Consider the following 21,078-nt stretch of genomic DNA (forward strand, 5'->3'; position numbering starts at 1 on the left):
TGGGTGTACAAGAGCCAAGGAACTAAAGCCATCTTATTAAGCCAGTTCCCACCTACAGAGTTCTGAGAAACTGCTGTCTGAGAGAAGAATCCAGATGACACATGTGGCAAAAAAGCTTCTGAAGTCACAACTGTCATGTTGTAGAGCATGCTATGGAACCGGATTTTGTCTGTTGCCAGTATGCACCCTCTGCCTACGCCCATACATCTTAACTGATAACTTGGTGGTAGTCACACCAATGTAAAAGGCTTAACACTATTTACAAAACCACAGTACACAATATGTGTTGTTTTCCAGGTGACTCTCCCTTCGATTGTATATATTTTGCCAGTTACAGGGCTGGTATAGGTAGTGTTATGAGGGTACATAGGACAAGTCTTGCAGTGGTGATGGTCACAGGGATAGGGGTCACAAGGTAAGGAAATGGGTGCAGAAAGAGCTTAGGATCTGAAAGAGATGCCGTGGAGATTGAGAGGGCGACAACAATCTATTCTAGGAGTTCTGGGCAAAATGTCTCATTTCAAGGCATGATTTTCGGATGTCATAGCCTCGTCGAACTAGCTGGTTGATACGTTCAAGGCCAGGATAATATTGAGTGTCAAGAGGTGTGCTCCTAAGTTGTTTCTGGAGAGATCAGCAGTACCAGGATTTGATGTGATGTCCTGGAAAATCTGATTTTGGACTAGGATGGTGGGGTAATTATATCCAGTGCAGCTGAGATATGGGAGTGGTGGTATATTGCTGTGAAGAGTCTGCATCCAACAAATACATGAATGACAAGGCTGCATGGGAAGGAACACGTTACATGGAAAGGATGGCAACTGCCAAACATAAGTACTGTTGTTTGTTAGTATGTTTAATGTGGATAGAAGTGTGTGACTGGCTGTCTGTGAGGATGATGTCAACATCAAGAAAAGTGCCATGAGATTGAGAATAGGACCATGTGAAGTTTAACTGGGAGAATGTATTGAGAGATTCTAAGAATTTTAACAGATCAGCCTCAGAGTTGAAGAATTTTAACAGGTCAGCCTCACCAAGAGTCCATATTGCAAAGATGGCATCGATGTGTCTAAATTAAAGCAGGGGCTGAATGCTCGTGGATCCCAGGAAAGGCTTGTGCTTCCCAGGAAAGCCCCCTCAAAGTGACCCATGAAAGATTACCATAGGAATGAGCCATCCTGTTTCCTGTGGGTGTGCCCCTGATATGTTTATATGTCTACTCCTCAAAGGTAAAGTAGCTGTCGGTAAATATTAAGTTAATTAAGGTGAGCAGGAAGGACATCATAGGTATGAAATCAGGTGGGTACTGATTTAGGAAATTTTCAGCTGCAGATAGACCACGTACATTGGGTGTGTTGGTATAGAGGGAGTTGGCATCTGTGGTGACAAGCAGGTGTACGGTGTGAGTAGAATGGGCACATATTTCATACGATCTAGGAAGTGATTGGCTGATCAGAGTGGTTTGATGAAAAACAACCATACATAAACATGAAATAACTGTGTATAAGCAAGGTAAGTGGAGGGTGAGTAAGAAAATTGCTGTCAAATTTGCAGATAAATCAGCAGAAGACAGTCAGGAGAAGATTCTGTGGTGTAATGACCCACAAACAAAATGTTAGATGCAAATTCATAAATAGCAGTGGACCCATCTATGTGCACAGAAATCAGTACTAGGAAAGATGTGGGGGAGGATGTTGGTCAATACAATAAACAAGCAAACCAGCATATAAGCTAGAAAAGAGATGACCGTTTGAATAAGATAGATGACAATTAAGACTGACAAAGAAGTTACATAAGAGGGAATGAGGCCACAAGGGCTAATATATCCATGAAAATAACCAATTTTTGAAAAAATAATGTAACTGGATAAATAAATAAATCTACGTACCAACTGGTGACAGGAGAACACAGATACAAAGGTATTTAAATTTTCAAGCTTTTGGAGTCAGTGATTTCTTCTTCAGAAAGACTGAAGGGGAAGGAAGACGGTGCAGGAATAGCACTGGTGACATATAGAAAATGGGGAGTGTTGGGAAAAGTCACTCAAAATGCTATGTCAGGCAAGACTTATCGGATGGGATGAGATGCAAAGCCTGTTTGTTGGGGACTGTACTGGACAAGATTGGAAAACCTGAGAGCTTAAGGGTTGAAGATAAGGTAATGTGCAAGACAGAGATTACTGGTAAAACATCAGGCACAGATTGATAAGAGTGCAAAGCCAAGAGCACTGTATGTGATATAGATGAGGCAGGAGATAGATAGGTCAGAAAGTAAACGGTATAGAAAACTAACAGTTACTGAGAAGAAATTCTGAGACTGAAGAAATTAATGTAAATTAAGGCCAAGCAAGTGACAAGAACCAGGGACATGTTGTAGTGCCTGTTCGCACCTCCTGAGTTCTGAAGAATTGGCATCTGGATGAAGAATCCAGGTGGCACATTTGGTGAAACAGGCAGTGAGGTCAGGATGCTCTGCAACAGGATATTGTGTGTTGCCGACATACACCCCCTACCTCTGCCCATTCATCCTAACTGATAATTTGGTGGCAGTGGCTGATTAATACATTTGAGACCACAATAATATCGTGTGATGAAAGGTGTACTACTAATTTATTTTTTGGAGGATTCAGCAGTACCAGGATTGTATGTGATGGCCTAAGAAATATGCTTACATTAATTTCTTCAGTCTCAGGACTTCTTCTCAGTAAATCCTCTCTTTTAATTTTCTATATCTTATATTTTCTGACCTGCCTGTTTTTCTCCTCTCCTATTACCCCACCTCAGCCATAAACAATGCTCTTAGCTTTCCACTCTTATTACTTCTTGCGCAATGTTTTATTGACAACCTCTTTCTTGTGAATTGCCCTGTCTTCTGCCTTTACGCTCTCAGGTTTTTCAATATTGCCTGAAGCAGTCCCCAATTACCAGTCTTTGCATCTCATCCTCTCAGGTAAGTCTCCCTTGGTCTGGGGTTCTGGGCAACTTCTCTGTACTGACTCCATTTTGTAAACCTCACCAGCACTCTTCCTGGGGTTCTGGGCAACTTCTCCGAGCTGACCCCTTTTCAGTAGCATTTTTCCGTCAACCCTGTTCCTTCCCCTTCAACCCTTCTGCCAGAAGAAGAAGCCTCTGGGTCTGAAAACTTGTGAAGTTAAATATATTTATATGTGTATTCTGCTGCTGCTGCTCAGTAAGTAGATTTTTATCTGTCTAATTACATTTTATTTTCAGAAATAGATTTTTTTTGTAGATGTGTTTTGATCATCATGGATTCACTAGTCTTGCATGGTTGCCATGGTGTGTGAATAACCTGTATTAATTTGATTTGCTATAAATATCATCATATGTTGTATTAGAAATGACCTAATAGTTGACAGAATTCTTGTACCATTACGTAGTTGATACTTCTGTACTGAGACAAAATCATCTAATGCGTATAGAAATGTATGAAAATTACGTTTTCCTCTCAGTTATATGTGTCATAAAAGGCATGCTTTCTTCCCAGGAGATTCACAATCTCTCTTAGATTTTCAGGAATGGTCAACTTGGTGTGTTTCCAGAATGAATTTTCACTCTGCAGTGGAGTGTGTGCTCATTTGAAACTTCTTGGCAGATTACAACTGGGTACTGGACTGGGGGGGGGGGGTCAACTGAGGATTCAGTCGCAAACCTTTGGATTTGTTGTCTGTTACTTAATGAATATCTATAAAGCCTTGCACAATAAAAGCAGTTTACATAATTCTAATTGAGTTAAGTTCGTATTATGAAGTCAAGATCTTCTTCCATTCTTCTTTCTATGGCATTCATTTGTGTTCTTCTTTTTAGTCATATATTTGGTTATTAAATTCCATTATTGTGTTGACTGTAAAGTGGGATCTCATTAATTCATTTTAGAACTTCATTTGCATAGGTTCCTCCTTCAAGCCCAGGCCCACAGCGCCAAACAAGCTTGGGAAATGTCCTGGCACGTACTGCTAGTTTTGGTTCGGGAAGCAGCAGGGACAGTGGCAGTGGGAGTAGTGGCGTTCCACGACAGGGTAGCCAAACATCATTGCTGGAACAATTTGCTGTTTCTGCAAAGGAATTGGTGCGAGAAACTACGCGGCAGAGTAGTCAGGATGGACTCCTTGCACATATGGACAAGGTAAGCTTTGTCATTATTTGCTCATATTTCTGACAGGCAAGTAGTACACACTTTCAACAGTGTGTTTAGATTTTCGATTATTTTAAGAATTTACCAGTGTGCTTCTGTCAGATGTAGATGTGGATTTGATTATGTACATACAGAGCCTTACATACAGTATATTCCATAAACTGGGAGTTAATTATAACATCCAGAAAAATAGGAACAATTGTCATAATATCCTTGTATAAAACATTGGGGAGTTCAGATTGGAATAACAATATCAAACGGATAGATTTCTGATCACAGCTTAGAGAAGGCATTGATTTGTAGACTGGTACAATGAAAAGCTTGCTAGAAATCTTCAGCTTTCAAATTACATCTTTCGCCACAAGTAGAAAACACACATTCACATGAGCACATCTCACTCAGACATGGCCACATCTATCTCCAGGTGCTAAGACCAGACTTCTGCTGTGTCTGATGTGAACAGAAATCTAGCAGGGATAGGCAGTGGGGCCATGGAAGAGACATGGCTGGGGAGGAAAGGGATAGCACGATCAGAAAATGGTAGTTCTCAGAGTCAGAGTCAGAGACATTGTGGGGCAGGATATGGTTGCTAGGTGTAACATTGTGATGCTTTGCTGCCAGAGGGTAGAGGGAGAGGGCGAAATAGAGAAGGAGAAGGGACTACATACATACATTGGTGGGATAGAAAGTGTGTGAGTACTGGTGTGGGAGCAGGGAGGGGCGGGGGGATGGCAGTTGGAGGACAGGGACTAGCATAGGCTGTGGCAAGGGGGGAGGGGGGGGGGGCCTTACAAGAACAAAGGATACATTGCAGGGAGATTTCACAACTATGCAATTCAGAAAAAAAATCTGGTGTTGGTCAGAAGGCTCCCCATGGCACAGGCTGTGAAGCATTCATTAAAGAGAAGTGCATCATTGTTGGTGCATGCTCAGCAGCTAGGTGGTCCACCTTTCATACAGATTAGCCAACTGTGGTCACTATACCTGTGTTCATGAGCAATCCCTCTAAATATGGGAAGGATCTCCTGAGGCCTTCACAAATCGAAATTACTCTCTGACCCTTGTCCAGAAACAGATCTCCCCAACTACATACCTTCCTCCCCATGCCCAATGTTTGGGCACAAGAAGCATTTCTCTTGTGACTCAGTGTCACCCTGAAATGGAGCAGCTTTGAATACCTTTCATAATGCTCTGAAATGAGAAATAGCCTTCCCTCTATCCAACTCACTCCTACCACATCCTGATATTTCACTGCCCACTCAATGTGTGCATACCTGCGACAATCCCTAATCCACCCCTGCTCCCAATCCCTTGTCATGTGGCTCATATCTCTGCAGTAGATGTAAGATACAAGGTCTGTCCCATACATTTTCTGACTATCACCTACTCCAGTCCGATCACAGGCATCTCTGACCCCATCAAAGCCAAGGCCACCTGTGAAAGTGGCCATGTGATCCACAAACTTACCTGCAATCACTGTGCTGCATTTTATATGGGTATGACTACTAACAAGCTGTCTGTTTGCATGAATGGTCACCACCAAATTGTGGTCAGGAGACAAATGGACCACCTAATTGTTGAGAATGCAGCCCAGCATAGTGTGCCTGCACTTTATTGACTGCTTCATTACCTGTGGTATCTGGATAATACTGACAACACCAGCTTTTCTGTATTGCTCAGCTGGGAACTCTCTTTGCCATATATCCTTTGTTACTGTAACCCCCCTCCCCCACCCCCCTGGTTGCAACCTTCACTAGTCCCTGTATTCCAATTGTCTATCCCTTTTCCTGCTCCCACTCCATTACTACACATGCCTTGTATCCTTCAGTGCATCTATGTACCCATTTCCCCTTCTTTACTTGTCTCCTGGCCCCCACCCTTCCCCCTCCTGCAGTACAACCTCCCAAAGTTATGTGTAGCAGCCTTATACTGTCCTCACTGTGTTCCTGTACTCTATTATAGGCAGCACTAGCATTTTCCCTTACACCTGCTCTGCTGTCCCTTCTCTTCCCCACCCCATGTCTCTTGCATATGCCCACTGCCTATTCCAGCTGGATTGCTGCTCACCTCAGACACAGTTATATTTGGTCCTTAGCGTCCACGACAACAGTGGCCAATGTGTGTTAGTTGTAGTTGTGCAAATGTGTGTGTGTTTTTTACTTCTGATAGAGGTAGTGCAAAATCTGAATGTTTTTTGTATTCTTTTTCGTTGTGCCTGTCTGTGACTCTATGCCTTCTCTATGTAATGAGTAGCAGTTTTATCATTTCCGCATTGCTGATGTCTGAGTATGTTACCATAGATCAAGCTAACATGTGTGGGTCAGTCATGCTACAATACAGTTGCAAAATATGTGGTTTTGAGACAGCTACATTTTTAGAACAGCATGGTGATTTATACCATGATAAGTTGGGCGAGACAATTAGGAACTTCATTAAATGATGCTGAAGCATCAGATATAGTATGAACTATGTTGGATAGCAAATTGGAGGCAAATTACACTTAAAGATATCCAGTTGGTTTGTTGTTTGCATTTCTGACGTATACAAATTGTGACAACATTTTCTAACCAAAGTCAGTCAAGGACATGATGCATGATGCTGTCCAATATACCCTATTTTCTGTTGTAACTTGAAGGAATTTGATCATATTGTAATTAAAGTCTGGCCTTGCTGTTGCAGTATTGCTCACTGAAGGCTTTATGTACATGTTGTATGCACAAGGCAAGAAGTAACAGGATAATACTCTTTGGAACACCAGAATCCAATATCTCTCATCAAACATCAATGAAAATGATACCTTTTGATGATCCAGTCTTTGTGCAGGAGTTATTATATTGTTAAGTAGACGAACCAACTTTCATATATTTTATGTGGAACTGTTTTTGCAGTGGTTTATGCAGTGATACCCATGGCAAAATTGATGTTTCCATACCAGGGTAATAGTTAATGATTTCACCATAAAGGATAAAACTCAGTCACACCAGTTTCATCTGGTGGACAAACTTGTTCAACATAATACCTTAATTCTACAGATCATCTTTCAAATGTTCCCAAGAGACATGTTTTTGCTTTGCAGTCTTCCTCCACAGACTGTTGGCACACTGAGAAATGTTTTGCAAGAAGAGTAGCTTACACTAGCATTACCATACTCTTTAACCTGTATACTGTAGAAGCGATGAAGAAAGTAAAAGAGAAGTTCAGAACTGGGCTTTATTTTCAGGGTGGAAAGATAACAATGAGTTTTGCTCGTGACAATTTTTGGAAAATTGTTTTCCTTGAATTTCTTGTTCACACTATAGTATTAGGGGAGATTTCAGTGTACCAAACTGTGAAACTCATGTTATCAAAACAAGTGGAAGATTAGGGACTCATGTGATAGTATAATGAAAGTTGTATCCAAAATTCCCTCCATGAAATATTGTTCTTGCTGTGGTGGGGCAACTTGTGTACCTCAGCAATACAAATAGCTAGCTATACATTAGGTGCAACAACAAAGGAAGGTTATTTGCAGAGAGGCTAGATTAATGGGGCAGTGCCCTTTTCAGTAACTGTATGGGCAACAGTCTGGATAATTGACTGGTCTGGCTTTATAACATTAGCCGACATGGTGTTGCTGTGCTAGTACTGCAGACAGTTGAAAGCAAGGGAAAGCTTCAGCTGTTATATTTCCTGACGACATGCAGTCTATTGTATGATTAAATGATATTTAAATCTCTGAGCATGGAATATTCAGAAAGATGTTGTCATCAGGAAGAACAAAATATACAGAGAGCAGAAAGTTATATTCCTTAATTAGGTAAGAAGATTGGAGAATGGATAGATTGAAGTTAGATATTGTGACAGGAAGTGCAGAACGTCCAGCTAGATGAGTACATGGTTATTAAAAAGAAGTGAGTCTAATAATGACTCAGAAAGTAGGAAGGTACTATGGACAACATAGTGAACACATTATCGTAGCAAATATAAATACAAAACTAACAACTGCTACTTTAGTGCGAGTTTGTATGCCTACTAGCTCTGCAGGTGCCAAAGAAATTGGAAAAATGTTTAATGAGATAAAATAATTTATTCTGATAGTTAAGGGAGATGAAAATTTAAATGAGGAAAATAAGAGAGAGAAAAATAGTTGGAGAACATGGTACTGGAAGAAAGGAATGGGAGGGGAAACCTCCTACTAGAATTCTGCACAAAGTGCAGTTTCATCATCAATAGCATTTGGTTAAAGAATCACGAAAGAAAGTTGTCTATGTGAAAGAGACCAATAGAAACCAGAAAGGATTGCATAGATTTGTAATGGTAAGATTTTTGGAAACTAGGTTTTAAATACAAAACATTTCAAGTCTGTATATGAACTCTGATCTTAATTTATTGATTATGAACTGCAATTAAAACTGAACAGATTGCAGGAAGATAGGATATTCAGAAGATACAACATGTATAAATTAAAGAACCAGAGATTGTTGAAAGTTTAAAAGGGAGCATTAGACAGTGCTCATAGATTTATTGAATATAACATGCTTGATATATGAGGGGTAGTCATAAAGTTTTAATGGTCACATGGAAAAAACAAGCTGCTACCGTGATGTTCTTCCTTCTGCACATGTTTTCCCATCAGTGTTTTACAATTTTCCAAATGATAGATGACTTGGCAGAGACCTTGATTATAGAAATCTGTCTTTTGGCAGCTAAAGAAATGATCTGATGTGGCCCAACACTGCTACAACATTTCCGCTGCTGCCTCAGTTTGGTAAGCTTTTTGAATATGTGTGAGCCAGTGTGGAACACAGTGAGTGGTGACCTCTGTCATCTTCAAAATGTCATGCAACATGTTGAAAGTTGATGTGACAATTTATGACAGTTTTGTCATGTTCAGAATGCCATGAAAGATGTTGAAAACTAATTCATGACTTGTCTTCACTTTTTACACTATTTCTTCAATTATGATACACCAATTATCAAGCACGGGGACCTCGTCAGTCACAAAAAACGAGTATATGTAACATGATAATCCTCTTTACCAATCAACACCGGTAGTTTGTTTTGCCCCTTAAGTGGTCTGCTACAGTGCTGTGGCACAGGGATGTCCCTGTACCAGGACTGCAAATATGTACCTTCGAACAAACAAAAAATTGCATATATAATTTTATTTTTTGAGATTATAGAAAACTGTATAACTACCCCTCATAGTCCATGTAATGGACTGAAATAAATGTATGTAGACCTAAATAAAGATGAATACAACAATGAGACTTGTATCTGAAATTCTCATCTTACTTTATGTTTTCTTATACTGGTTTTCTAACATACTGCTAAAGAAGTATGTGATCTGTGTCTCAAATATTGTGAAGTTGTTTGTATTTCACATTCTCTGTTTCTGGTGCCTTCTAATTTTTTGATCACTGAAGTTGAAACTACAAGCCAAAGAAAAAATCAATGAGGCAACTCATGAAGAGGGAAGCTTATTTGCACCTCTTGAACAGGTAATGTAATTCCAATGCAAAGGTTCACTTTATAGCAATCATGGAATGTGCTTAATAGCACTGCCACACATCTGAATCATTATCCCATCTGAGTGGCAGTAGTGAGTTATATGATTTCCTTAGAAGGAGGAGTTAATATAGTTATCAAATACAATAATATTCGAAGTGAATACTGGTAGTGTGCACAAGTAGCTAGAAAAAAAATTTGATGAATGATGTTAGTTAACCATTTATTTGGTTACATTAGTTTTTCTTTTGTTTTCTGTTGTAGTGGCAGAAGCAATTTTTGTAATTTTATATCACTGTAATTTCAGATACACATAAAGTGCAAATAAAATCTTTAGTACACATTCAGAAACCAGATTTCCCTTGAAATGTATAATTGTATTGACATATATGAACCAGTATCCTTATGTTGGTTAAGCAAGAAGCCTTTTCTTTAGTGCTGTGCAGTTAATTAATGTCTCATATGCCCTGAAACATGAAGATGTATAACATTTTTTGCTGCTGCTTGTTTTTATTTTATAGATAGTGAAAACATAATGATAAAATTGTGTACAGTACTTTACTAATACAATTGGGAACTGTCTGGATAATTAACAATATTGGCAATTATTAATACCCAAAATGATTATCTTTGATACAGAAATTCTTTGCTTTTACACTGATAGTTTCAAATAAAAAGGAGATTTTTGCATGCAAGCAGAAATTTAGCTTTTCTCTAGATATATCTGCAATCACTTCAGTTTGAAAGCATTTTGCTTGGCAGTAAGAAAACTAATGAATTGACATTTAAAAATATTTTGCTGCTAAAATAGGTTGAATTTATTTTCCATACATTACTTTATGATGATTGTAAGCTGATTAAAAATGGACATTGATGATACTGCATGCAAAATGTCTGCGGTTAAGCAGAAGAGAAAAAAATCATCTCACAATTGTTTCATTACAGTATTATTTTCTTTCTGTAATTGGGTTTTGAATTACTGTGATAAGTTAAAAGCTTACAGCTGATTATCGATAATTCAAATATCATATATAAATTAAGGTGAATAGATATTAAGAAATGGCATATGATATTTATCAGTTGGAATAATACAGGCCAGCACCATTCCTTAAATACTGATGTGACACATGAGGAAATCCATTATCAGCATGTAACATTAATTACCTGCTAGCTTCATTTGAAGTGGTTTTTTGGCCTTGATCACTGATTAGTGCTTGATAATAGGAATTTTCAATGAACATATTAACTCTGCAGATACATGAAGTACTTTACAATGTATTTATTTCATCAACCACTCTAAAAGGGCAATCAGATTGCAGTTTCACATTTACCAGTGTTCATAAAAAAACTTATAAACCAGGGACTTATATAGACTCATATTGAGTCTAACATAATTCTATGAGTGGCAATATGAACATAACAATATTATGAGAAGGAAAGTTGCTACTCACCACATAGTGAAGATGCTGAGTCACAGATAGGCACAACAAAAAGACTCTCACAATGAAAGCTTTCAGCCACTAAGGCTTTGTCAACAATGTACACACATGCACACACACACACACACACACACACACACACACACACACACACTCATGCGAATGCAACTCCCACATGACTGCAGTCTCAGGCAAATAAAACCACACATATTAACATAAGGTCTTCATAGCACTTTGCTTAACTGTGAGTTATTGGTAATGACTGAACGTATGGCTATGACTGACTGCTTGGAGGAAACTGAATGTTGTTCGGAGGAGACTCAATGTGACTGTTTGCTGTTGAATGTGTAATGACAACTACAGTGGCATTGTTTACTACACCTGTTTATAAAGTCTCATAGGAAATTGCCAACAAATTGTGCATCTTCACATTTTTGTGGTGCAAAGACTGGTCCATAAAATTTCAGTGTGCAGCCACATAAATTCGACTTCTTCTTCTAATATTTTGGCTGAATACCATCCAGCCATTTTCAGAGTGAGGCGAGGTGATTTTCCAACAAATTATTTACTGTATGGTAAAACGCAAATCAATTACATTTTCCGTAACAACATAAAATACAATAATTACAGATAACATTCACACAAATTCAGAACTGAAATTATTTTGTTTAGCTATTGAGTCAGTACTCTATTCTTTAAACAAGTTTTTATATTGGATTTGAGCTGAAAGGGTGTATTTTGAAGAGTGGAAATTTCTCCCACATTTGGTACTGAAGGCACCAAAATTATTCCAGAAACAAAGCCTTATAATTAAAGTCAGTCTGTTTTAGCACTAGAGATTTTGTGTGTTGGATGAGATACACTGCCTGATTAAAAAAGGTGAAGCACCCAAAAGACACGGTCAGATATCAATGTAACATCCTACACTTATACACCATCAGCAAGTTTGTAAAGGATTAGAGCTGCAGTTATCTGTGACAGATAGAAAGGCCACCAGAGTGCATTAGGGTTGTTTATGTTTAGTGTTATTACCAGATCTGGTAGGGTATGTAACAGACATAAATAGTGTCAGATATTGAGTGAGCACTGCAAAGGACATGGAGATGCTACATACTCTTGTGAGACAGCATTATCAGCACCTGAAGAGTTTGAAAGGGACGCCATTGTGGGTTTCCATTCAGCCAACTGGTCGAATTATCCAGTATGCAAATCTGTGGGGCATTCAGATGTGACAGTGGCCCCATGTTGAATTGCATGGGAACCTGAGGGAAGGCATACTTTTCATCAAAGTTGTGGTTGACTGCATTTGAGCACAACAAGGGGAGATATCCATATTGTGCACCAAGCATTTGATATCTATGCGCACCATCTGAGAACAAGCAATGGACTCCCTGCAATGTTTTGGGTCATCCCACACAGTTGTTTGAGAGTAGCAGCAGCCGTATAATGGAATTACTATTCCATGTGTAGATTGCCATTAACACTACAACACAAACAGCTTTTTTTGGAGTGATGCCATATCAGGGAATCATGAACTGCTTATTGCATTGTGTTCAACAATTAATTTCAGTTCTACACTACCATGAATGACCACCATTGGTGAATAATCCGCAACCTGGGAAGAGGTCCTATTTTCTTCTAATGTTTTGGAGAGACGTAGTGGTGTTACCCCTGACGTTATGAAGCAGGGAGCCATTGGATATGACATCAGGTCACGGCTGGTAATGGTTGAGAAAACTCTGGACAGTGCATCGGTATGTCACTGACATCCTGCATCCTCGTGTTAGGTCTCTATGAACTGTTTGCGTCATATTGAGGTATTCCATTGCCAGCAAGACCCACAGATAAATCCCCAATAGAACATGTGTGGGATCAGTTTGAACATCAACTCTGTCCCAGTGCTAGTATTGAAGATATTAAGGACAAGTCACAACAGTTGTGGGTCAGCTTGCCTCAGGAGAGGATAAAATAGCTTTATAACATTGTGCCCAACTGAAACAGTGTGTGCATCCAGGATGGAGGAGGCTTATAACATCACAAGTGATCTCAAGCTGCCAAGTTCTCTGTAAATTTGACTGTAATTTGTAATCATTGAAATAACATCACATAATCTGTCAAACTGTGAAAATGTATTTAGATATCTCTTTCCATTCTGGGTGCTTAACTTTTTTTTTGTCAAGCAGCATATTTTAATTTACTTGTCATTTTCTCAGAATAGGTTTTAGATAGAAAGGTTTTATAGAACATTCCCACAAGTGTAAGAACATGCCAAAATTGTCACCACTTGAGATTCTGTGGACAAGGACTTTCCTGTTTACTTCTGGAATTTGAGACAGCAGTATTGAATAATTGTAAACCCCTAAACAAAAAAAGAATTTACTCTCATCTTAAGACAGATAATTGGTTATAACATTATCAGTACAGGTTTCAGATTGAGCATTTACTATGAGAAGGATTAAAAGAAATTTAATTTAAAATAATATTTAATGGTCATTAAAGCAATGAATTTGAATACATTGCCATATTCTGGATTCTACCCCCAGTCAGTCATATAATTTCTTTCTGTCTTTTATCTCTTATTTTACCTCTGGCAATGATTTGTATGTGAAAAATAGGAAGTTGCACTGTAGTTGGGAGTCTACAGTAAACTATTGTTCCTCCTATAACTGGGCAGGTAAATCACTTTGAAAGTCACAGGAAGGCAGAAACGTACCACCTCAAACACAACAATACCTCGTAAAGCAGTATAGTATTCAAACAAAACTTTTGGTTGAGGACATCTGAGTTGTATCATTTCATTTATAGAATTGATGTTGTAATCAGTTACTATTTTGAACTTTTAGTGAAGTAATCTACCAGATGACAGAATTGATCTATAGGAAATGTTCAGTTGTCGCTAATCTTGTAGTCCTATAAGTTGAAATAAAAGTAATACTAAATTCTGGTAAGTCTACCCAGTTGCCCTCAAGATTACACACTTCATCTGGAAGGGGGGGGGGGGGGGTCGTACTATTCATTTCTAATTTTGTAGTTATATCTGATTGATGAAGTATGCAAGAACTCCTATATAACTTACGCTATATGCTGCTTTGAAACTAGTGATTTTATTGAACTTATTGTATGAAAACCTTTGAAAGCTATTTTCTATTTAGATAAATCACTTTAACGTTCTCTCATATGGGTAAAAATATAGTGGTTGATTACTCCTATAATTCCCATTATTTGAGCATTGCAGTTTATTCAGTATGTGCTTTCAATTTTGTCTATAGTTGTATATATGCTACTGCTTAGAAGGTTCTTTGGTTATTCCGTTTTTGTGGTTGGATATGATTTATCATCCCCCATTAATACTTAAAGTTCTCGTTGTGTTTTATGATTTCATATGTCTCACTGATAATTTTCTGGAAGATTTGGAGCCTACCCCTAAGCATATTATGACCTTTTGGTTTCTGAATTTAACTAACATATTCATTTTGATGAATAATTTGTTTTTGTAAAAAAGAAAGAACAGTAATTGATTCTCAGTCACTATGATATACTCATTAACATTTTGTTATCAGTTTAATGTGATTGAAATATAATATGAATAAATAAAAATTGTACTCACCAAATGCCAGCTGGAGAAAACACATAAAAGATGTGGAAACATGCAATGTTTTGGAGCCAGTGGCTCCTTGTTCTGACAGAAGGGTTGTAGGAAAAGAAAGAGGAGTGAAGGAGAAGGACTGGTGAAGCTTAGGAAATGGGAAGAGTTATGGAAATGTCAACTAGCACCTCTGATCAGAGAGGACTTGCTGGACAGTATGAAAAACATTGAAAATATGATAAAAAGTTAAAAAGTATCAGAAGTTTGTTAATATTTTTGCCGACAATGAAAGCAAATTACTTGTAATTGTCAATAATTGGAATAAATTTGCTCTGAAAAAATTTTTTAAACCCAAAGAGAGCTGTGTAACAATTTTGCAACTGCCCTAGACCCAGTTTTGTAAGCTGTCTGAGGTTCCTGATGTAACATTTGGAAAAGTGAATTGGGTTTACACCACATTTTTTACAGAAACTGTAGTTTTGTGCTCTTGGTAACAATAGCTTTTCATAATGTAGAAGGAGGCCAATGTCAACAGAAACAGAAAGTGTCTGAAGAGAGTTTGTGTGATATCACCCAACCATAAAGTCATTTTAAGCATTGAGTGAAATTAACCTCCTTTTTCTCCATAGTGCAGATAGAAATAACACACTCAGGACGGAATATAAGAGTGCAGTATAGTGTAAAACAATAAAATACAGAATCAGTGTGCAATACATGTTTTACCAGTATGTACCAAGCAAAGTTGAGGGGTGAAAAAGACCCCTGTGGTTCAGTAACCATGAACAAAGAGAGATTCATCACAAATTTAACCCAAATCAAAGCATAACTGAAAAACATAAGCTGAACATAAAAAAATATGAGCTTAAGGAGATCAATGCAAGAAGCTTTCCGTTCATTTGCACATAAAATTTTGCAGTTTTTGTCTTACATAAACAGATAGAAACCATACATTCAGTTTCTTAGTGCTATACTGTCTCCAAAATGGAAGATGATAGAAGGGTGAAATACTGAATTTGGTGTTCTAAAATTATTTTACTATTTTATATCATAATACAGTTACTCCTTTCACTCAACACACAAGTTCTAACATGTAAGATATTGAGGTATGAGATTATGGAACTACTAAACTGTGGCAAGGCATCTGAGCTGTATAAGATACCTACGGGATTCTACAGGTTTTGTGCTAAAAAACTTGCTACTTTCCTAACAGGACTTTATCATAGATTGTTGCAACAAAGCTGACTACCAAGCATTTGGCAACACTACTCATTCCGATTTCCAAGAAGGGTCTTTGGACTTATGCACATAATTATATAAGCTCAATTTGCTGAACCCTGCCTGTTGTAGAATTATGGAAGGAGTTTCATGGTCATGCATTATGATGTTTTTGGAGAACAGAAATCCCCTTTATAAAAATCAACATGGAGTCCACAAAAAGAGGGCTTTCAGATTTAATCTCAGTATCTGATTGCCCTTGAGAGCCGGGGTGCCACAGATAAACTGCCCATGTTGATGCTGTGTTCCTCTACTTTAAGAAGGCATCCATTGCAGTTCCACACTGTCATTTAGTGAACAAATTAAGAGCTTACTAAATGTAGGACTGGATTTGTGACTTGCCTCAGGACTACCTACCAGATATAATGGGCTGAATTTGTCTAATGGAAAGATGATTTCAGGAGTAGCCTACTTCGTCCATAGTGATGTAAAGTGGAATGATCATATAAAACTAATTGCAAGAAAATAAGATACCGGCTGAGATTTGCTAGAGGAATCATATGGAAATTTAATTCATCCACAAAAGAAGTGGCTTACAGAACATTTCTTGAATAACCATGATTTTGCAAGGGATTGTTTAATGAGCGTTATGGAAATGCTCAGTGAACTCCAGTAGGAGACACAAGAAGAGGGGCGTTGTGCACCACAGGTAGTCATTCCTCCCATGCATCATTCACAAATGTATCAGGGAAGGGGAGGTTCCTTAATAGTGGTACCAGAAGAAGTCTCCACCACACACTGTAAGTAATTGTACAGTGCAATGTAAATATAGATCTGGACACATCAAAACAAAATTTGTGTTTTAAATGACAAGGATGTGAATAACAAGGTGACACATATTTAATTTCCCAGTCAGATGTTGTACAAGTAGATCTTAAAATGTACAGAATGTTTATTAAAGTGTAGAAATAAAATTATTAGCAGCATTGTTGTTTTATATTCCATTCTCATGACGTTTATGTATGTATATATGCAGCTTACTATCCAGGCCAAAAAAGCAGCTGAAGAGGCTTCAAAATCCGTCCAAGAAGCATCTAAGACAGCTCTGGAAGCCAGTAAGACTGCAGCTGGTGTCAGCAAGAATACATTTGAGGATTTGACATATGTTGGAAAGAGTACCCTGGGTGATCTAACAAAAAGTGCCAAACAGGCTGCAGCAAAGAAAGGATTTATTAAGGTAACTTTTTCATCTGGTAATTGACATGTATACACTGTAAATCAGGGCAGTCAACCTTTTTTACCTACTGTCCACTTTTGTATCTCTGTTAGTAGCAAAATTTTCTAACTGCCCACTAGTTCCACAATAATAATGTTTTATAAAGGACCATAGTGACGTATCTTTATAAAGTTTATAAAACCAGAGTTACAGCTAGTTAAGCATTTACCAAATAGTTTATGACAAGATTGTAAGAAAACCTAATGAAAATGTTTTAAAAACTTCTACCAGCATCTGTCAACTGTGAAAGCTGGAACACCCACTAGTGGGCACTAGGTGACCTGGTTGACTACCACTGGTGTAAATTATAAAAGACTATTATCTTTTTGCAATTGAAATGTAGTACACTCATCTTTAGACTTGTGACACTGTCTTGTTTATATCAGACTTCCTACAAATTCATGAGCTTACATTCTATGTGTCAAGCTCTTCTGTGTCTAAATGGTTGAAAACAATTCTTCTGGCTGCTTGTGCAGTTTTCATTTTTAATTTATACTTTATAAATGAGTCAAGATTTTTTTAAAGGTCATTAGTATTTTGACTGTTTTGATGCTGGCTGTCCTAATTCCTATTGTGTTCATCTCTATGTGTAACTGCTCACAGAACATACACTAAAATCTTTTTTGCATATTCTAGTCTTTGCCTGCCTCTGCCTTTTTCCTCCATGGTTATCCTTTCTGGTACCAAGTTAAGCATTCCTTGATGCCATTGCAAGAACACCTAACCACACCATTAACTGGTCCCTTCATCACTCCTTTCCTCATCTGCTCTTTGTAGTATTTCTTTATCTCATACTTCATCTTTCCTCTTAATTTTTAACATACTTCAGTAATACCACATTTAAATGTTTCCAGTCTCTTTTTCTCTGGATCCCCAAGACTATACATCTTACTTCCATACAATGATGTACTATAAATGAACACTTTCAGTGAATTACTCCTTGTTTCCATATCAACAGGCCTCTTTTTCTATTTAAGCTTTCTTCATTTGTGTCAGTCTACCACTGGTTCTTCCTTGTTTTTGTGGTCACCCTGCCTAATATTGTTGCCCAGGTAAGTGAACTATTATACTAATGTGTCATTCCATATTCTTATGTTAAGCTTGTTGTTATTCTTCTTTTTACTACTCTTATCATCTCCATGCTTTGTTTATCCTTGAGCCATGTTGTGTGCTAGGCATGCTGCCAATTTCTTTCAACACATCAACCAGTTCTTATCCACCTTTGCCCATAAGAGCTATGTTGTCTGCGAACATTTTATTCTGCTCCTGTTACATACAAGATAAGAATTAATTTATTTTGTTTCTTTGCTTTTGTCCATAATGACTATGTTGTCTAAGAATCTTAACTTTTGACTCTGCTCCTCTTGCACACAAGATATGAATTAATTTACCTTGTCTGTTCATTACATATATAATGTTATGTATACACATCAAAAAATGTTTTGAATCACTCCAGTTCCCAGAACTCCTGAAGATAGTTGTTGACTATGGATATTGTATCACAGACACAGCCCCTTTGACTGTTCAGAGATGTCACTAAACCTGCCCAAAGATGTAAACAAACATGCATGAGCAGTGCCTATTAGGTGTAGGGGGTCTGACAGCCAGTCATTTCCAGTCATTCCACCAGGAAGGAGGTACACGGCTCATGTTGTCTGTAGTTCAACCATACTGCGATTTGATAGCATCTGCATTGTTACTTTGTGCCAAGAAGGGCTCTCAACAAGGGAAGTGTCCAAGCATCTTAGAGTGAACCAAAGCGATGTTGTTCAGACATGGAGGAGATACAGTGAGACAGGAACTGTTGATGACATGCCTTGCTCAGCCCGCCCAAGGGCTACTACTGCTGTGGATGATCACTACATACAGATTATGGCTCAGAGGAACCCTGACAGCAACGCCACCATGTTGAATAATGCTTTTCGTGTAGCCACAGGATGTCATTTTATGACTCAAACTGTACGCAATAGGCTGCATGATGCCAAACTTCACTCCCGACGTCCATGGCGAGGTCCATCCTTGCAACCACGACACCATGCAGTGCGGTACAGATAGGCCCAACAGCATGCCAAATGGACTGCTAAGGATTGGCATCATGTTCTCTTCACCGATTAGTGTTGCATATGCCTTCAACCAGAGAATCGTCGGAGACGTGTTTGGAGACAACCAGGTCTGGCTGAACACCTTAGACACACTGTCCAGTGAGTGCAGCGAGGTGGACGTTCCCTGCTGTTTTGGGGTGGCATTACGTGGAGCCAACGTACACTGCTGGTGGTCATGGAAGGCGCTGTAATGACTGTATGATACGTGAACGCCATCCTCTTACCGATAGTGCAACCATATGGGCAGTATATTGACGAGGTATTCGTCTTTGTGGATGACAATTCGCACCCCCATCATGCACATCTTGTGAATGACTTCCTTCAGGATAACGACATCACTCAACTAGAGTGGCCAGCATGTTCTCCAGACAAGAACCCTATCAAACATGCCTGGTATAGATCGAAAAGGGCAGTTTATGCATGACGTGACTCACCAACCACTCTGAGGGATTTATGCCAAATCACCGTTGAGGAGTGGGACAATCTGGACCAACAGTGCCTTGATGAACTTGTGGATAGTATGCCACAATGAATACAGGCATGCATCAATGCAGAGGATGTGCTACAGGGTGTTAGAGGTACTGGTGTGTACAGCAATCTGGACCACCACCTCTGTTGGTCTCACTGTATGGTGGTACAACATGCAATGTGTGGTTTTCATGAGCAATAAAAAAGGTCAGAAATGATGTTTATGTTGATCTCTATTCCAATTTTCTGTACAGCTTCCAGAACTCTTGGAACAGAGGTGATGCAAAACATTTTTTGATGTGTGTACAATATTATGCAAAGAGAGATTGTTACTGGTCATATAATGGAGATGTTGAGTCACAGACAGGTACAATAAAAAGATTGCTAAACATGTAAACTTTTAGCCAGAAGGCCTTTTTAAGAAAGAGGCCTTCTGCTTCAAAGCTTACGTATTTTGTAGTCTTTTTGTTGTGCCTGTCTGTAACTCAACATCTCGACTGTATGGTGAGTAGCTATCTATCCTTTTCACAATATTACTATATTATGAGAAGGAAAGTTGCTGCTCCACTATAGCAGAGGTGCTGAGTTGCAGGTAGGCACAACAAAAATATTTTCACTCTTAAAGCCTTCGGCCAATGCCCTTTGTCAACAATAGACACACATAAGCACACACATACTCAACTCACACACATGACTGCAGTCTCAGGCAACTGAAACCACACTGCGAGCAGCAGCACTAGTGCATGATGGGGGTAGTGACAGGGTGGGGGAAAAGAGGAGGCTGGTGTTGGGAGGGGCAGGGATAGCATGGTGGGAACAGCTGACAGTGAAGTGCTGCAGGTTGTGTGGCGGGCAGGGGAGCGGTGGGGAGGCGGGCGGGTGGTGGTGGGGGGGGGGGGCGGAGGGGTGGGGGGGAAGGTAGTGGAGAAGGACAGAAATAGAGAGAAGTAAAAAAATAAATAAAAAACGACTGAGTGTGGTGGTGGAATGACGGCTGTGTAATGCTGGAATGGGAACATGGAAAGGGCTGGATGGGTGCGGACAGCGACTAATGAAGGTAGAGGCCAGGAGGGTTGCGGGAATGTAGGATGTATTGCACAGAAAGTTTCCATCTGTAAAATTCAGAAAAGCTGGTGTTGGTGGGAAGGATCCATATGGCACAGGCTGTGAAGCAGTCATTGGAATGAAGGATATCATGTTTGGCAACATGTTCAGTGACAGGGTGGTCCACTTGTTTCTTGGCCACAGTTTTTTGGTGGCCATTCATGCAGACTGACAGCTTGTTGGTTGTCATACCCACATAGGATGCAGCACAATGGTTGTAACATACCTTGTAGATCACATGACTAGTTT

At 38.9% G+C, this 21,078-nt stretch overlaps 1 protein-coding gene across 1 annotated transcript in view; it reads left to right on the plus strand.

Annotated features, from left to right (window-relative positions):
* The window catches only part of LOC126176184 (MAP kinase-activating death domain protein), a 545,775-nt gene that overhangs the window by 203,970 nt on the left and 320,727 nt on the right, over positions 1-21,078 (plus strand). The window contains exons 19-21 of the mRNA XM_049923326.1: positions 3,910-4,143; positions 9,558-9,632; positions 16,916-17,116. Coding sequence (XP_049779283.1) covers positions 3,910-4,143; positions 9,558-9,632; positions 16,916-17,116 — 510 coding nt within the window. The remainder of the gene's footprint in view (positions 1-3,909; positions 4,144-9,557; positions 9,633-16,915; positions 17,117-21,078) is intronic.

Source organism: Schistocerca cancellata, chromosome 3 (genome assembly GCF_023864275.1).
Source record: "Schistocerca cancellata isolate TAMUIC-IGC-003103 chromosome 3, iqSchCanc2.1, whole genome shotgun sequence".
NCBI classification, from domain to species: domain Eukaryota; kingdom Metazoa; phylum Arthropoda; class Insecta; order Orthoptera; family Acrididae; genus Schistocerca; species Schistocerca cancellata.